Source organism: Fopius arisanus, unplaced genomic scaffold (assembly GCF_000806365.1).
Source record: "Fopius arisanus strain USDA-PBARC FA_bdor unplaced genomic scaffold, ASM80636v1 scaffold00018, whole genome shotgun sequence".
NCBI classification, from domain to species: Eukaryota; Metazoa; Arthropoda; class Insecta; order Hymenoptera; family Braconidae; genus Fopius; species Fopius arisanus.
This window is the reverse complement of record NW_011887757.1, coordinates 79,270-96,917: the sequence shown is the minus strand read 5'-3', so window position 1 is coordinate 96,917 and position 17,648 is coordinate 79,270. Positions and strand designations below refer to the sequence as shown.

At 38.3% G+C, this 17,648-nt stretch overlaps 1 protein-coding gene across 1 annotated transcript in view; it reads right to left on the bottom strand.

Moving 5' to 3' along the window:
* cnc (cap-n-collar) overlaps positions 1–17,648 on the bottom strand; it is a gene marked incomplete in the record, with an annotated part of 55,746 nt that overhangs the window by 17,235 nt on the left and 20,863 nt on the right. The window contains 2 exon segments of the mRNA XM_011300480.1: positions 9,365–9,544; positions 10,064–10,362. Coding sequence (XP_011298782.1) covers positions 9,365–9,544; positions 10,064–10,362 — 479 coding nt within the window.

The following is a 17,648-nucleotide window of genomic DNA, read 5'->3' as shown; positions in this document are numbered from 1 at the left end:
GGAACTAGTCTCCCGTCGCGTTTTCTCATTTTCTCCAAAGTAGATTTTCATGCGGAAATTAATGTGAAGTGATGATTTGCTGTGGACAATTTGAATTGACAAAAGTTTTTGCTAATTTGATAGCTTTATCAAGAAAGCGGAAACCAGAATTTAAATTCCTGAACACCACGGAATTTATATTAAATTTAATTGATGAATTCGGCACCCCGAATTAATGAAAGGAGAAAATGCAAATTTTATACGCGTATTAAATCTCGATTATTTCAGAAACTATTGATTTTAGGGAAAAATTGAAGAGAAGATTTTTTATAGGATATTTAATTGCGCAGAAAAAAGTTATTTACCATTTTTCTGTGGAGTGAATGGTTCTCGAGATAAATCGGGAGTTTTGTGGAGGAGACACGTGAGGAAAATCAGAGAAATTTTATTTTCATGTAGGATTTCATTATAATTAATTTCCCAGAGGCGAGTTGTTGCACTCGAGGTTAATTCGAATAATTAATTTCCCTGGAGGTATCTCATCTGCATTTATCAAGCCCTTTCTCACGACTGGATCTGTTCCACGTCCTGAAGATGAGGAATTGTAATTCGAGGAGTGGAACTCACTCCTGTTGTGGGTAAATATTGTGATGAGGATCCTTCAGACTACCACTCAAGTCCTCGACGCCTCGGACTGAGTAAATACCTGAATATCGCAGGCAAATAGTGTGGGACTGCGTTGGGAGACAAGTGGAATTGAGTATTCAGGGAAAATGGGGGATTATTTTAATTATCGATGACGCGGGTCTCGATAATTGCAGATGATATCTGTGAACTGTTCGATTACGAGCTGTCCTGAGTGCTGAGAAAAAAATTCAGGAGCTTTCAGGATAATTGGACTGAATTGCATTTGGAGAATTCTGGATTTAATCTGAAATTCAGAGTTTTCCTGATGTTCAGGGAAAAAGAAAAAATTCCTGAGTTTTCAGGGCCTGAAAAAAATGTAGACTGAATACAGACTGTGGAGAAGGGTTAAGGGAAGTTTCAGGGATATTAGGCTGAATGTGATTCGGGGTATTTTCAGGAAAAGTCACCTGAGCTTTGATTCAGGCGAAAGAATTCATAGAATTTCGAGTTTTCCTGAATATTCAGGGATAATCCTGAGTTTTTCAGGGGTTGAACAGGAAAATTCAGGGATTTCCACTGTGAATGTGAGAATTCACTCCTAGACTCCAGAGAATTCTCGAGAAGCTCTCGGATTTTTCGCCTGAATTTCCCTGAATCGCAAGCCAAAAATCCAGAACCGTAACTTCCAAAATAATAAAAAAATTCAAGAATGAAATTCCACAATTTTTTTTCACAGGAGTAATTTTTCATTGCGTACTGCGGCAATTGTCCGGTAATTTATCAGAATATTTCTCTCGACGGATATAATTCTCGGATTGTTTTACGATCAACAAATCCCGCCAAAACGCGAGTCCTGAGAGTTCACGTGTTACGATGACTTCTACACTCGTTAATTACGGCTCATCTTTCTCGCTCAGGCATCATAATGCCATGATTTATGACCGAGAGGAATCACCGCCCACCGAAAAACCCACCTGGACAGCAAAAGAAGACCGGTAGCGAGTTGAGGAGCCAAATGAAAACGAGATCTCAAAGAAATTGCACGAGAGAAGAAACAGCTCGAGACTTAAAAAGTCACATAATTCTAGGGCTGTGAAATAGCACGTAATTTTAATCGATTCGTGGAAAAATCAGCTATCACACGAGCTGAATCAAGAGGATTTTACGAGGCCACAAAGAATCCTCGAGGGCTTTTTTTTTTCTTTTTCAAAATAAATAATAAAAAAACGTGGAGTAATGAATGTTCCGCAACGAGGTATAGTACTGAGATTCAACGATAATATACGACTGTAGAATTTCGCCTGAGGGTTTAACAACAAACCCGTGGATCATAGAAACACTCTTAAATTATTTTACGTTCCATCCGCTGTTTAATATTTTTATAATTTCCTTAAAAAATGCCGAACGAATCGCAAATTTCGAAACTCGAATTTCACCGATCCCAAATATCGATTTATCCCGGAATGTATGGATTTTAGGAAAAAATGGGAGAAGACATTTTTTTTCGAGATGTTTCTAAGCTACAAAAAAGTCTTATGACATTTTTTCGCAAAATGGAGAGTTCTCGGGATATTTGTGAGAATTAATGAGAGTTTTTTGTCGCTGGAAATTGGAGGTTGGAAAAGTCGGGGAAAATGGAAAGAAAATTCATGTTTGAAATTACCAGGGGCTGTGGCACCCTAAAATGCTAATCCTCCATAAATTTTTGAAATTTGTCAGTAGATTCTGGAGGTAACGACAGGTACAAGACTATATTGTGGCTTTTCACAGTTGAAAATCCGATAATTTGAGTGTTCTAAGGATCTTCGTCACAAGATTTTGACAGAAGGGACCACCCGTTGGGCAAAGTCGCAATTAACAGGGATTACCATTTTGCTGGGCGCAAGTGAAAATCTTTTTTTCCTCTGGGGTACAAATGTAAAGTAAACCGCAATTCAGAATTCATTCGTTGCGCCTTGAAATTCATTCTCTCCAACAGCTCTGACCAGCTGTCTCCTATCAAAATGGCATTTGTACATCATATTTTATTTTTCTCGAGGTAATTGCCCTCGTGCACTGCAGGCACAAGAAAATGAGCAGAAAAAAATATTGATTTCAGAAATTTTTGAGCGATTTTTTACATTTTTATTGCAGAGTCTCACTGATTTTTCGCATTTATCCCGGAAATTATGGATTTTGGAAAAAATATGATTTGACCTTTTTTGTGGGAAATTTAATCAGCAAGAAAAAAGTCCTCTCGAGTTTTTCTCGCAAACTTATTGTTCAGGAGATAAATAAATCCAAAATCGAAGTGTTTTTTTCAGTGCGTCAATTTTTATTATTTTTATCTCAATGTTCTTGCGGTTTATCTTGAAAATTATTGATTTTAGGAAAAATTTGAAAAGACATGTTTTTTAGGAAATTTAATTGGCCACAAAAAAGTCCCGTGAAGTTTCCCGATGGAGAGGATTGTTCGCGAGATAAATCAACGATTAAGTAAAAAATGCGTGAATGCGAAAATACATTTTGGTTTTTGAGTTCTCACGCCCTTTTCGATTTAATTTCATCTAAAACAAAATGTAAAAAAAATGGCCTTGGACGAAAATTTTCGTTCATTTCGTCATTCAATCGGACCTTGAACCGCTTGATGAGAAAATAATTGATGATTATCTCAACCGTCAATTTTTCTCTAGTACTGCCTCATCCGTCGGTCAATACCTTTTTTTACTCAGGAAAAAAGACGTCCCATTGAGGTGAGACTCGCAAATAAGGAAAACTAATTGATTCCACTTTTGCCTGAGAATTAATTAAAAAAGGCAATCTAAAAAATTCAAAAATTAAACAAATACAATGAATTAAAAATCTCAAGACTCTAAAATCTCACGAATTCGTGTAAACAATTTCGAAAATTCTCTGATAATTATGGAAAATCCCTGAAAATTTCGCAGGCCCGATTTTCTCTCAAAATCCCTGATAATCAAGGAAAATCCCTAAAAATAACCGCAAGTCCCTGAAACCCAAAGATTCCCCAGAAAATCCAGGAAACAACCGGAACAACCCTTAAAAATCAGAAAAGCCCTAAAAATTCCTGAAACCCGAGAAAAATCCCTGAAACCCCAAATTTTCATCTCCACTCCCCACCCCAATTTTCCCCCCAATTTCCCCCCCAATTTTCCGCTGAAAAAAAAACCCCCCAAAAAAAAATCCTGAAAAATCCCTGAACCAAAACTTCTATTTCTACCTCTCCCCATTACGCAGTACCACATACTCACACACCTAGTAATTACAGGTGACTAAGGTCAGTGTTAATACGACACTTGCGTGAGACACAAGCTCCAAAAATGACATGGTTCGAGCAAATGTAATGCCGTGTCTGTGGTTTTTACTATTGCGTAATACAAGTCGCACAATAACGCACGAGGTTACATACTCTCTCCTCTTTTAATTTTCCCCTCATTATTACCCTCCCCTCACACCACCCCACCACCCACCGAGGGATAAACTCTCAGAATATAGAATACATTAATTTAGCACTCATTATGTATCAACTTGAGATATACTTCTGGATTCTCCACGCTCAGTCGTATGTAATCACTAGTTTGCAGTTACTGCGATGGAGAAAAAGGTCGTAATAACATGCAGAGGTAATTATTAGCACGAATTTCCACGTGTCGTCCTCATGAGCTCCAGAAATATTCACAAATGCCAGAGAAAATTCACGATAAATCGCGATTTTTTCGCGATATCGCACGAACACTTCAGAGATTTAAATTTCCCGAGGTAACGATCATTAATTCATCAACGAATTGATTGAACTCATGAACTCGTAATGAAGAGAAATTAATATCGATTAATTAATGAGGAATTCAATGGAGATTCGATCAGAATTTCTGGGGAAAAGAGAATTGATTAAAACTACCTGTAAAATTCCGTCGTCGACAATCAGATTCCAACATTCTAAACCGGTTGATATCTGAGTGCAATCATTGGTGTTTTGATGAACCTTTATAGCCTGAACCTCTGTCATCAGTGATAAATCCACTTGAGCCTGGAAATTCAGTCTTCAAGTTGGGAGTCACCAGTTGTAAGTGGACACTGGAGGATTCAGTCGAACACTGCACGAATCCTCCAGATCTATCATTGCACAACGGAAAATAAATAAATAAAAAAAAAACAACAATGACAAACACTTGACAACACGTGACACTGAGTTATCTGTTGAAAAATGGTGATTATAAATCGCGGAAATAGCTCGAGAGGCACCTGTTTGTCAGGTGGAAAGGAACCGATTCAACTCGCGTGCTGTTGGCGAGTGTCGGTGAAGACACGCGTTCACATTTCCCTGGGAAGAATCACCAGTGCTACTGGCTGAAAAGTAGGGGATAACCTTCATCCTGCCATTGGCCCATTGGGCTTGAAATCCATGAGTCGCGTGTAATGTAACGTCTTCGGTATTTGAGTTAATGTGGGGTTCGGGGGATGTAATTATTGTTTAAATATTTTCAGGGGTTCACGCAAAATTTTTGGGGATTTCTTTGAACTGACAGGAGAATTCCAATTGATTATTCGTCAAGCGTGAAAGTGTCTTTTTGATTTTTATTGCTGTCGACAGGTTTTCAGGGGTTCAAGTCCAATTTTACTGTTTTTTTTTTAACTGACGATGAATTTAATTGGATTTTATCTAGTTAATTATCTTTAAAGTGTGAAAATGTCCCTTTGATTTGATTGGCATTGACAAATAATTTTCAGGCGGTTTCAGGCATTTTTGCGGTTTTCAGGCGTTCAAGTCCAATTTTTCTGTTTTTTTTTTAACTGACGATGAATTTAATTGGATTTTATCTAGTTAATTATCATTGAAGTGTGAAAGTGTCCCTTTGATTTGATTGGCATTGACAAATAATTTTCAGGCGGTTTCAGCCATTTTTGCGGTTTTCAGGGGTTCAAGTCCAATTTTTCTGTTTTTTTTTAACTGACGATGAATTTAATTGGATTTTATCTAGTTAATTATCTTTAAAGTGTGAAAGTGTCCCTTTGATTTGATTGGCATTGACAAATAATTTTCAGGTGGTTTCAGGCATTTTTGGGGTTTTCAGGGGTTCAAGTCCAATTTTTTGGGTTTTGATGAACTGACAGACGAATTTCGGCGATTTTTATTTAATTATTTATTTGTCAAGTGTAAAAATATCTTTTTCATTTAATTGGCATTGACAGATAATTTTCAGGCGGGTTCAGGCGTTCACTCGGAATTTTCATCAATTTTTTTTCGATTGACAGACGAATTTCATGAATTATTTTTCGGGCATTTCAAATCGAAATTTATAATTTCCATTGAATTTCCCTCAGAACTTTTCCTCAACTTTGAACCGCAAGATATTTCACGGAAAAGTTCTCAGGGAAAATTCCCGGTAAGAACATTGTCACCAGAAATGGCGTCTTATTTTCAAACACCTTCCATAAATAGACCCTCGTCTTTTGATATAAAATCACCCCATAAAATTCCTCGGTAATCGGACGGGAAAGGCTGATGTGACAGCCGGTGAGTGTAGATTAGATGTCAATGTCACGTGAAAAATAATGATAATGTCGTTCATGTCCTCTGATTGCCAGGAAATCATGGCCGATCATCGGATTCAAAATGGGACTCATCAATCGCAATAGCCACCAAAAAAATCATTACCAGATCCTCAATGCAATCAAATATCAGAATTTCCACATTTTCACATTTTTCTTTTTCTGTCAAATCTCACATTTTAATCTATTAAAAACCATTTCTACTTTAATATTTTTATTGAAATAAAAATTGTTTCGACGCACATGAAAAATCAAAACGATTTAATTATTTAATTTGAACGTTCAGGCGTTCAGGCGTTCAGGCGTTCACGCGTCATCGATTTAATTAAATTGACAGACAAATTGAATTGATTATTATTCAATCAATTATTTCCTAAATTCGTTAATCTCCCCGCGACTCAATAATCATCAATTTATCATTAAAAAAAGGTAATTAATTGATGCAGTAATGAATTTACCGGTAAAAATGGGACTAAATATTTTGGATGGCGATGAAAATGCAGACTAAAAAATATTCTTCCTTTCGAATCGACGCCCGGTGATTATAAAGGCCAATAAATAACCCGTGATAACCCTAATTTGCTGACAAATGGCAATTATAATCAGCGATAAATTGTAAAAATCAGTTGCATAATGGGATACAAGTACAGAAGTTGAAGTAGCAATGGGACACATTGTAACTATCCACTGGAATAATAGTTGTTCCATGATTACTAGTAGTCTTACGGTTTAAGCATATACCTGTATACGGTACTGACACGCATATCTTTAAGGACGAAGAGGCCAAGGCGATAAATTTCACCTTGACGTATTTATACTTTATGATATACGCAGACCGAATGCGTACCGTAACGTGTCTTCCGCTTCGGAGAAAGATCATTAGAAGGTGGATATGCATTACAGAATCCGCGGTAATGGCATCTAAATCAGGAGAGAGACGCGGTATCAATGGCTTATCTGGGGTTTTAGGTGAATAATTAGATGGATAATTGAAGGGGCAGTCAATGCTTGTTGGAACGAGTAGATGAACATTAATCGGGTGTCTAATGAGTGTCAATCAGACGTGCAAAATCGTGTCATCTGCAATTAGTACATTATTATCTCATTTTTTTATTTTTTTACTCCTCAGGGTGAATTCATTTGATTTTATTGATTGATTCGTTGAAACGAAAATCAATAAATAATCATAATGATTGAGGAATTATTAATGGCAATGAAGGATTCATTGAAATTCAAGATTTATTTTATTGCAGTAAAAACGAATAAAAAATCAAGAATTAATTAACGAGCCGGGTGGAAAAAAAAGTGATCGGAATATTTTTTCCAAATTTTCCAAAAATTTCGGGAAAACTTTTCAGAATTTTTTTTTTGAAACAATAAAAATTTGTATTTTTTGGAAATGTTTTGAAAAATTTTTCAAAACCTTTCCAAAAAATAAAATTGTTATGTCTTCCGATTTTTTTTTGTTTCATAAAAAAAATGTCTAAACAATTTTTTGAAAATTTGGAAAAAACATTCCGATTACAATTTTTTTTAACCTGAGGATTCAAAATTTCCAATAGATTTCACAGATCAATTGAAATTCCTAATCTCCCGATGCATCCATCGATAAAATAAATAAATCCCCGAAATCGTCTCGTTTTTTTATCAGTCAATTCCGCGAATATAAAATACTTCGGAGAAATGCTTTTCTATTTCGCGGAATGGACGTGAAATTTAACGTGAAAAACCCCGCGATATTTATCTACGATCAACAGATGCGAGATAAATCCCAAGATTATGCGTCAGCCACAGCCGCCGAAAAAAATGGCCAAAGGTGTGGAGAAAAAGAAAGATGTAAAAAAAAGCCACTGACAGAAGGTGAAAAAGTAATTTTTTCCACGTTAACAACAAAACTTGCACATCGACTCGTTACATTAAGCCACAGTTACGACGTATAATTGTTGGGTTGAGGATGCCGGTATATACTTGAAGCTGGTATGGTACCTAAGCTCTCTTTTCTTCTCGGTGCAATCCCCCAATGGTGCATCAACACACCAGGATATTCTCGTGGTCGCAGTTGTAAATAATGAATGTCCTGTTTATGGATCGTAAACGCCGCTCTAACTACACGGCTCATACGCCTCTAGAAAATCCGCTATACCATCGTATTCTTATCTACCGGGTTTCCTACTTCGTATATCATTGTAGGGAGCGTATCACCAGGGCAACCTTTAATTACGGATATTTTCGACAAAACCACGGGAGATATTGCACTCGGATACCGCATCTTCCCTTTTTGCCGTTTCATAAATTCAAGTTTTTACCTAACGAGACTAAAACGCGCGACTGCGCGCGCACCGCGTTGTGTATTCTGTCGGAGATTTATCTGTACGATTTTACTGGTAAAATTACTCCGGAGATTTTATAGAAACCGCTTAGAATGATTAAAGGTTAAACGCATTCATATTTTATTTCGTGGTTATCCTAGTTCGGGAAGTAGAGGCACAACAATGAAGTTCGCCCGAGTCGAAATATCTCGAAACGCGTGGGACTGATTCCTCATTGGTCAACTTGAACCGCCAAATTCAAATTCGGCGCATGGGGTGCGCAGTTGGTCTCGTTGTTACTGATAAGTCGGTCAGACCCTGGACTTTTCTGGCATTACGAATTTTTTAAATCTTTTCGTGAAGTAAATTCGGATGATGCCGGAATTAATAATTAATTTTATAATTTTATAAATATTATGCATTGATTTTTGGATAGGTGTAACAAACAAATGAAATTGTTAATAATAATTTTATGGGAATTCCACTATTTCTGAATGAAAAATCTTGAAAATGGAAAAAATTCCGAGATTTCTCAAAAAGTATTTTAAAAAATATTGAATTTGATTGAATCCGAATAAATGATTCGAATTGAATTTTCAAAATGAACACGAATTTTCGTGACCTCAATAATAATTCCGGTTGTTATTGAGAATTCGAAAAAAGCGTAGAATCTATTTTTGCGATAATTGCCAGAAATTCCCAGTAGTTATTCCATTCAAAATGCATTTTTTTGAATATTCATCGTGATTCATTGAGACAAAAAAATCCAGTCTCATGCGCCTTCAAGTAGTAACAGCAGAGTAAACAGTAAATACTATTTTTCATTCATTAAAGTTGTCCTTCGATCGAGCCTCCAGGTCAAAGTGATTGCATTATAAGAAAAAAAATGGCGGACTCACCTGCAAGGATCGGTGGGAATGATGGGGATGATGGAACTGCGGTGTGTGAATCATATCGTCGCCTTCGGGATCGTCCCTTGATGAATTGAGATCACTTTCTGACTCACTGCCACCAGGAAGATCACAAGAACTTGATTTCGCCGAGTCTAACTTCTTCTTCTTCTCCTCTTGCTTTATTTCCTGAATTCCAAGAATATCGAATCATCAATTAATCTATATATCTAACAATTTAATTATTAAATCAATCCACACGATCACACGTTGCTCCAAGTAAATAATAATTGAAGTGAGCAATTGGTTTGCGGAGTGAGAATAAATATTGTAACGCGTAAAAATTTTCAGATAGCAGTGAGAAAGTTGCGTTGAAAGAAATTTCTATTTCTTCATTAAAAAATGGCATTAATTCGCGATAACGGAATCAGAGATAAGGGTAATTGTTAAATTATTTTTATATCACCAATTCCATTGAATGTGACATACGAAAATGTTAATTTAAATATCGGCATCATTCGAGGTGACAAGATACCAATTTTTTAAATCAATTCATCAAAGTTTAAAATTTCTCGACTAGAGATTGCATTAGGTTAAAAAAAAAAATACGACTGTGATATTTCATTCAAATTGATGCGGGTCAGGGAGAAGTAATTGAAATTCACTGAGTGATCTTATTTATTCTAAATGTCGATGAAAAATATTTACCTCTGGCTGGACCTCATTGAGGCCGACGAGCTGTAGTGCCTCTTCGAGATTGAATCCGTCGGGCAGACCCAACGAGTCGTTGCTGAGAAGACCCTCAACCCCGTCACCGAGTAAACTATCACTCAGCAATTCCGATGCAAAATCATCTTCAAGACCTAGACTATCAGTCAATCCTAGAGAATCATCGGTGAGACCGATCGGTGATTCTAGATTAAGCGATGGTCCACCCAAAAATTGATCTCCACCTTCTCCACTGCTGCTTCCACAACCACTCGGACTACCCGTGGGTATATATTCACCTGTAATAATCAATCAATTGTTCACCAATCAACTCTCAACACCGAGATAACAACAATATTTTTCACACAGAATAAAAATTCACAAGTCCTTCGTTAACGGAATTTTCACCTCAACTTTCCACACGTCCCAGGAACTCCCACAATCACAAATTAATAATTAATTCTTCCCACAGTCTCTTTAATTACCCCGACAATGAGAGTCTATCCAACTAAATTCGTGGTTTGAAAATTTCCATTAAAAAATCGATAAGCGCACGGTAAAAAAAAAATATAGGAAAAATATGCATTTCACTGTGACTCGACTGAAATCATCGAGCATCGGCGCCGTTCGCCACTTGAAAACTGACGAGCAGGTAAATTTTTCAGAGGCTGAACGTGAAAATTCAACGGTGAAGAAAAAAAGGAACTGATCGAGGGAGAGAGAGGGGTTGTCATCTAGGATCCACCTGCTACCTCTGGTGAACCCAAAGGTCCACGCCCTCTGACCAATCCTGAGACGATCTTCCCCTACCGACGACCACTACCTCTTTTTTAAGAGCTCCATAAATTTCATTTTCAAAAAGAAAATATCACGCCAAAAATCGATAACTTTATTTACTAATATTAATTTATTCCGGCCTTTTATTGAGTTTTATTAATTAATTGTGGATTCATAAATTAATTAAATAAATTGAGAAGAAGTTTTTATAATTAATTATCAAACGTTATTTTTAGTTGAATGGAATTTTAGCGACTTATGCCCTTCTGCTATTGAGTTTTTTTTTATTTCGAAAATATTATTAATTCTCTTGAATAAAAGATATTGTTAAAAAAAAGTTCAACCTGTTTCCGAAATTTTTCCAAATTTATAATTCCTCAATTGGGAATCACAAAAACATACGAATAAAAAGTCTTTCCACAGGCCGTCGGGTCTTGTTATTAAAGATAATAATCGGATAAAATAATATTTCCCCGAAGCGTCGGACGCGTTGAAGCGTTTTCGGTTCAGGTAGTCCTCACCTGCACCAGAGCGAGAGAAACAAAATCCTGAGAATAAAAGACAGAGGGAAACGTGAGGCAAAGGCTTTTCGTTATGCCGGTGACTTTGAGTCCGTCACGAAGTGAGAGAGGAAGAAGGTCGCACCTTTTTCGATGCCTATTACATTAACGAGTGGTAGCAGCCATTGTCTGGCCCAAATGCGCGTCCGACCGCACGATAATGGCTGTCTGTAAATTGGAGAGGCACGGTACCACCCTCCACTCGGCATCTCCCAGTCAAAAATCGACGGGCCAAGCCATTTCCAGTGGTCGATGGGTTTCAAGATGAAAAAAAAAAATTCAATCTCATTTTCCAAACTTAAATCCTCTCCCATTCCTCCAGGTTGCCACCAATTTGGAGACAATTACTCAACGAGTCATTCCTATTTTCACCTTCGAGCATCGAAGTCTCCAATGATGCACAGGAAAATTCAGTATTCATATTCGATGATGTTGCATGTGAAAAACAGGATAATATTAACCCACATTATTTTATGGGGAGACATTGAAATGTCATTTGACATCAAAAGTTTGGATTAATCAGGATTAAATGAATTTGGCACATTTTTCTTGGATTTGGTTCTGATTTGTTCCTGAATTAAGTCATTTTTCCTTTTCGCTATCAGAATGATGAAGACTACGAAATATATAGTAATCTCTCGAAAATGTCTGCCTCCACAACGGAAAAATGGTATTCAAAAATTTGCAGTATCACGAATGAAAAATTGGCCTTCTAATACACGAATCTCTTTCAATTCCACGGTTCCTATTCAAAGTCCTCCTCCCGACGAGACCCACGCTGACAGATCATTTCTCATATTTCTGGTACCTAACGACCACTGATAATAATTCCTGCATTACTAGACACTTTTCGCTTCTTTTCTCGAGAACAGTTGGAGCCCAACGTGAAATGCATCTCTATGTAGCCGTCAGCATACATTGTCCTGCACCAGGTGACAAATATATCTGGCATCCGAGGACTTTCGTGACGTCTTGTTCACACTCCTAGAATTCTCACGCAATAATGGAATTGGTGTTTCAATATCGGATAATGGAGTGACCAAGACCCGTCGGATCGTTAATTATTTCGATAATTGACCGATTGTTCCCTATCATCGATTACCCTATCACGAGAATCCGTTCATCCCCAACCGTAAAAGACTCGTGATTAGACGACATACCTTGCAGAGATTAATCCAAATGTTAATAATCCAAAGACGGCCCTCACAAGGTACCTCCAAACCACAATATGTTGATGAAAATGTTCACCTTCACTGATAGCACACCAATAAATTGTTCACCGATTGTTTCTGAAGAATCTAGATCACTGACACGAATTGGAACTCCTGGGGCAAGAGACACCCTGGATGATGGTTATGATGAAAGAGGCAAGAGGACAACTGATAGACTATCTTGGTATTGGCCCGTGGTACAGGGGGCCAAGCGGCATTGTACCTGAAGAGGGGTGCGAGGGTACACATCGCTGGCTAAAAAACCCACCAATCACGATGTTGCTGGCACTCAATTCAACATGGCTGCCAGACAATGCGCACCAGAGGATTGGAGGCCAAGAGGGGGAAAGGTCTACCCGTAATATCCATTCTCCAGGGTACCCCACTGTGCTGAGAGCCGTGTATGCATCGTTGCCATGCCCCCACGACTCTAATTCATCATGAATCATATATCATAGGTTCTACTTTCGACGGAAGATCGTACGATATTGTTGGTAATTATTTGGTTTTTAGAAAGGCTCTTTCTGGAAACGCACTACTTTTTGTTACACATTTTTTTTTTTGTTACAGCGCATGCTGCTTGTCAACGATAAACTGTCTAATTCATGTACAGGTGTTCCTGGAGAGCTAGATTTGAGATTGTATCTAAATCCAAGTTGAATTACTGTTTCTTTTACTGATATCATTCAGTCTGTCGTCGCTATTGCTGGTACCATTCGCCGATGATTGTTACTGATCTGATCATCCGTTGGAGATTGTGTGAATTATTTTTATCGTGACTTTTTGTGATTTTTCATTGTTTCGGATGATGCGTTTGCGTTTGAATTTTTATACCCTCGGGGACTCTCAAGATGGCTGACCATCTGGTGGGTTTTAATGAACCTGTTTCTTGACACAACCTTCGGGCATCATCAAAATAATAATACGCCTCTGATTGCGACAATGGCGTCATTGATAGGAATAATTATATGTTACCGCCCGTGGCATCCTGTGAGGGCTCGCGTATCAAAATCGCCGCACCGCCGAAGACGCCTCACTGTCCTACAGGCGTCCATTGTTCTCTCGGCTTTGTCTCTTTAACAGGATTTATTCATGTATTTTGCATATTTACATTGTTTAGATGATTTATGAATTGAGGGTGTTTTTTTAATAAAGAAGTGATGAGTGTTCAGAGATTTTCTGGGTGTCGCGCCACCTCCCGGTGGCGTCTCTCAACTCAGGTGGTGACCTTGATGGTCAGCTGATCAATAATTACCAATTATGAGATCCAGAATTGGATTTCATTGTTTTACGGGAGTGTAATAGAATGGCTGATGGATTCATCCCGTATTCTGATTTATTAACCGATATCTGCAAATCACTCTCGTGTCCCAGTGCCTGGATTCTCTTAGAGTAGACAAAACAGAAACTTCCATGCGAGATGTATCTTCCATCCGTGTGATCCAGCAACCGGAAAAGGGTCCACCGGAATATACCGGGATAAATAATAGTGCCTGCGTGAATTTGTACTTTTTTCCTGCGAAGGAGATACGTTGCGACGGCTACCGAAGGCTCGTTGAAAAGCTTTTACCATTCCTCTCCCATTATTTACGTTGGTTTTTTTTATCAAGCCTCCCTTCCATTATTTTTTACCAACATAGAAGACTGAATATCTGTCGGATGGATCCACTCGCACGTGACGCCAGTTCATCTTCCGGGTTTTGTCGAGTATTCAATAGACGAGAAGTGAATTAGACTGGATAGATATTCTCAAGGGGATTGCTTTCGCATCCTTAGAAGGTTCGTCAGGATAATCTCTAATGGAGTGATTATGAAAGACCAGAACCCCTGACCGAAGAGCAATCATCTCATGAATAAATTCAACAACAACCGGGTGAAATCCAAAACTTCACGACAAATATCTCCTGATCTGAGAGAGATGACGGGATTTTTGTAATAACCTTTTTTGCGGGTCTTAATCAGATCTACAAAAAAGGTTATGACAAAAAAATCGATATTAGTCCTGAATTCCGAGATATTCAGGGAAATCTGATGCAGTGGAAATCGACTGATTGTTTGACTTCGCTTGATGAATTGGGGCATTACGAGGTGCATTCAATTCTGTGTGAAGAAGAATTTCCAGAATGTGTAGAAGAATCGACAAATTTCTTAAGCTCTCGATGTTCGGAATGCAAAGCCAAACAGAATAAAAGAGTACAATGAGGGTGAGAGTAGCGAGGCGTCAACAAGCTGACCATCGCCGGTGGATCTTGTTGATTTAGGATAGATATGTATCAGCCTTGAGGTCAGCCCTGTCATTTCAAGCACCATCAGCCCATCCAGTCAACCTCCAACCTGTCATTATTGCGTCAAACCACTTTTTTTTTTCCTCGAGTAAAATCCCCAGGTAACGATTCACTTCCAGAAGCACAAGCACTTAATCCAGCCCCGGCTATCATCAAACTGTAGCTTCTTGAAGAAATTGTTCAATGATTTTATTTTGGAAATGGAGAATCGAGTGGCGCTATGGAACCTATACCTGACACTGTGTCATCGTAAATCGGGTTAACTGTTGTAACCGAGACGGGGTAAGGGTCCAGCATGACACACTGATCCTGAAAGAGCTTGCGCGAAATCATGACAACTTGCAATACCCAGCATGAGCCAACACTCGTTGGGAATTCAAGGGCAAGGTATCTATTACGAAATGGCTCTTGGGATATTTCATCGTCATCCGCCAATTCGCCACTGCGTTACACCTGTTAAGCTGCATCATGCATCGTGATTTAGATAGTTTTGGAAAGGTTTTGTGTACGTGATTCGACGAAAATCCATCAGCCGATGTTAAACAGTCATTCAGCGACCGGTGAATGACAATCAGATGTCATCGAATGATTGAAACTCATCTTTTCGCTGGATCTTCAATGGATTCGGACGAGTTAGCTTCAGTCAAATGAAGTCCTTCACAGCTCTTTCCAGTTGATTCGGCAGAAGATTCTTTGGAAAGGTGAATTGTGGTGATGTGGATGTCTAACGAATTATCAGACTTTGAGAACAATGAATAAACAAATGATTACAAATGACGAAATCGTGCTGCTGTTGTAAGATGTTGAGATTAAAACGTTTCAATAAATACCTCATACATTATAAATTGAGACGGGCGAGAGAACAGAACAAGAACCGACTTTGAAGTTGACCATGAATGACACTGCAAAAGCTGTTGTTCACCTTTCCTCACGGTGAATCCCAAATAGCCGAGGATTCGAATAATCGGTGAGAAGAACCGGGATCATTGAACAATGTACGAACGTCAAAAAGTTTCGAGAATAAAAAAAAAGGCAACACCGAGGCGATTAATTCTCCATTCCTGTAATAACCCGACATGTCGTTTACGTCTTAATTTCCATTTTGCTGCGTCTCGTAATGTTTCAATCGGTTTCACCAGAGATTGCGGAGAAATGTCGCTGAAGAAAGCTGTATGTACCGTTTGGATACCGAGATTAATGATGGTATCGATTGCATTAATGTGCATCTCCATTTAACCATCACTACTTGCGTTATTTACTGACGGTGCGAGCAGTCAATACTGGTATTAAAACGTCAGAGTAAAATCGGGTAATTAGAAATATCGCAATTGAAAAAAAAATTAATACGCGAATAAAGTAGATTTTATATTTGATTCAAGTATATGCGTTGGACTTGGAATTTATATTTCTAGGAAGTCGCGGTGTGGATAATCATATTTTTCATGTTTTAATAACAAATCGCTTGCCGACGGTGCCGTTTGATTTTTAATAATTAATTGTTAAGTATTGATGGGAATTTTTTTGCTTTAAAATTTTTTTCGGTACGGGAAACTAGTCTATTTCTTGAGAAAGTGGTTTTTCTTCTGGAAAAAAAAAAACCAAGCGGAATGATTCCCCGGGGCCGACAGCGGTGTGTCGGCTCAACGTTGGCGTGCAACCAGCCACGATATGAGTAATGGTGCGTGTTCGCGTTTTACCCCAAAGAGGGGTAAATTCGGCAAGTCACTCTGCCCTAAAGTATTCGCGTCCAACAACACCGAAAAACCCATGGTGCTAGGGCAGCTGGCCCGCGCCTTTTCCAACGGGGGAGAAAAACTATAAAACCCCGTGGGGCTTAAACTCCATTTTCTCGACGTTGAATTCTAACATGGCGGCACAAAACACGCGTGACTCTTGTCCACAAAATATTGATTCCCTCGGGGGATCCAGACGAGAATTTCTGGCCCGCCCTGCGGGAGATGAATTCCCTCGGCTCTTTTTTTTTTATATATACGACCGGTGAATACCGATTTTTCGATGTTGAAAAATAATAAGAGAGAAATCTTGGGAACGGAATGGTGAGGAGTGCCTCGTGTTATTAACTCGACGCCTCCGACCAACGGGAAAATTTTGTTATACAGATTCTATTAGAATTTCAGGTGGAAAATTGGAAATCGAGTCTCAGATTTCGGAAAATATTGAATACTATTTATTTATTATTTATTTACCGCTTATTTGATTAAATAAATAGTGAATAACCGGAAATATTTGTTCGCGACAAAATGAAGAAATAATTAAAAATCGAGATTTCAAAAAATTGGAGTAAAATGGCGTTCAATTAATTCCCGAGATCAGGGGAGATCTTTGAGAATCAATAAAAAAATGGCGGACCAATGAATTTTAAATCGCGAGATTCAACGAAATTATTGGATTCCCGCGTATCCATCGCCGCCATTGTCACGAAATTCATCAAAAATATATCCAATAATTTTTTACCCCCACTCTCTCGAGTTCTCCTCCACTCAGACATTCCATTATTACTGGGGTCTAACCGTGACAAATTGTAACATCAAGCGGAAATTAAAAAGCCTCTTCGAATAAATTGCATTCGATTGCCCAAACGCCGACCATTTCCACCGGCATCTACACGATCTAATGTCAATTGTCATAATAAATAATGTCAATTGTCATTCGAAAAACTCGACTGCTCGAGGAGCTTTCCCCATAGAAAAAAAAAAAGACCGCGTCACGAGGGTCTCGCGTCAAAAAATCA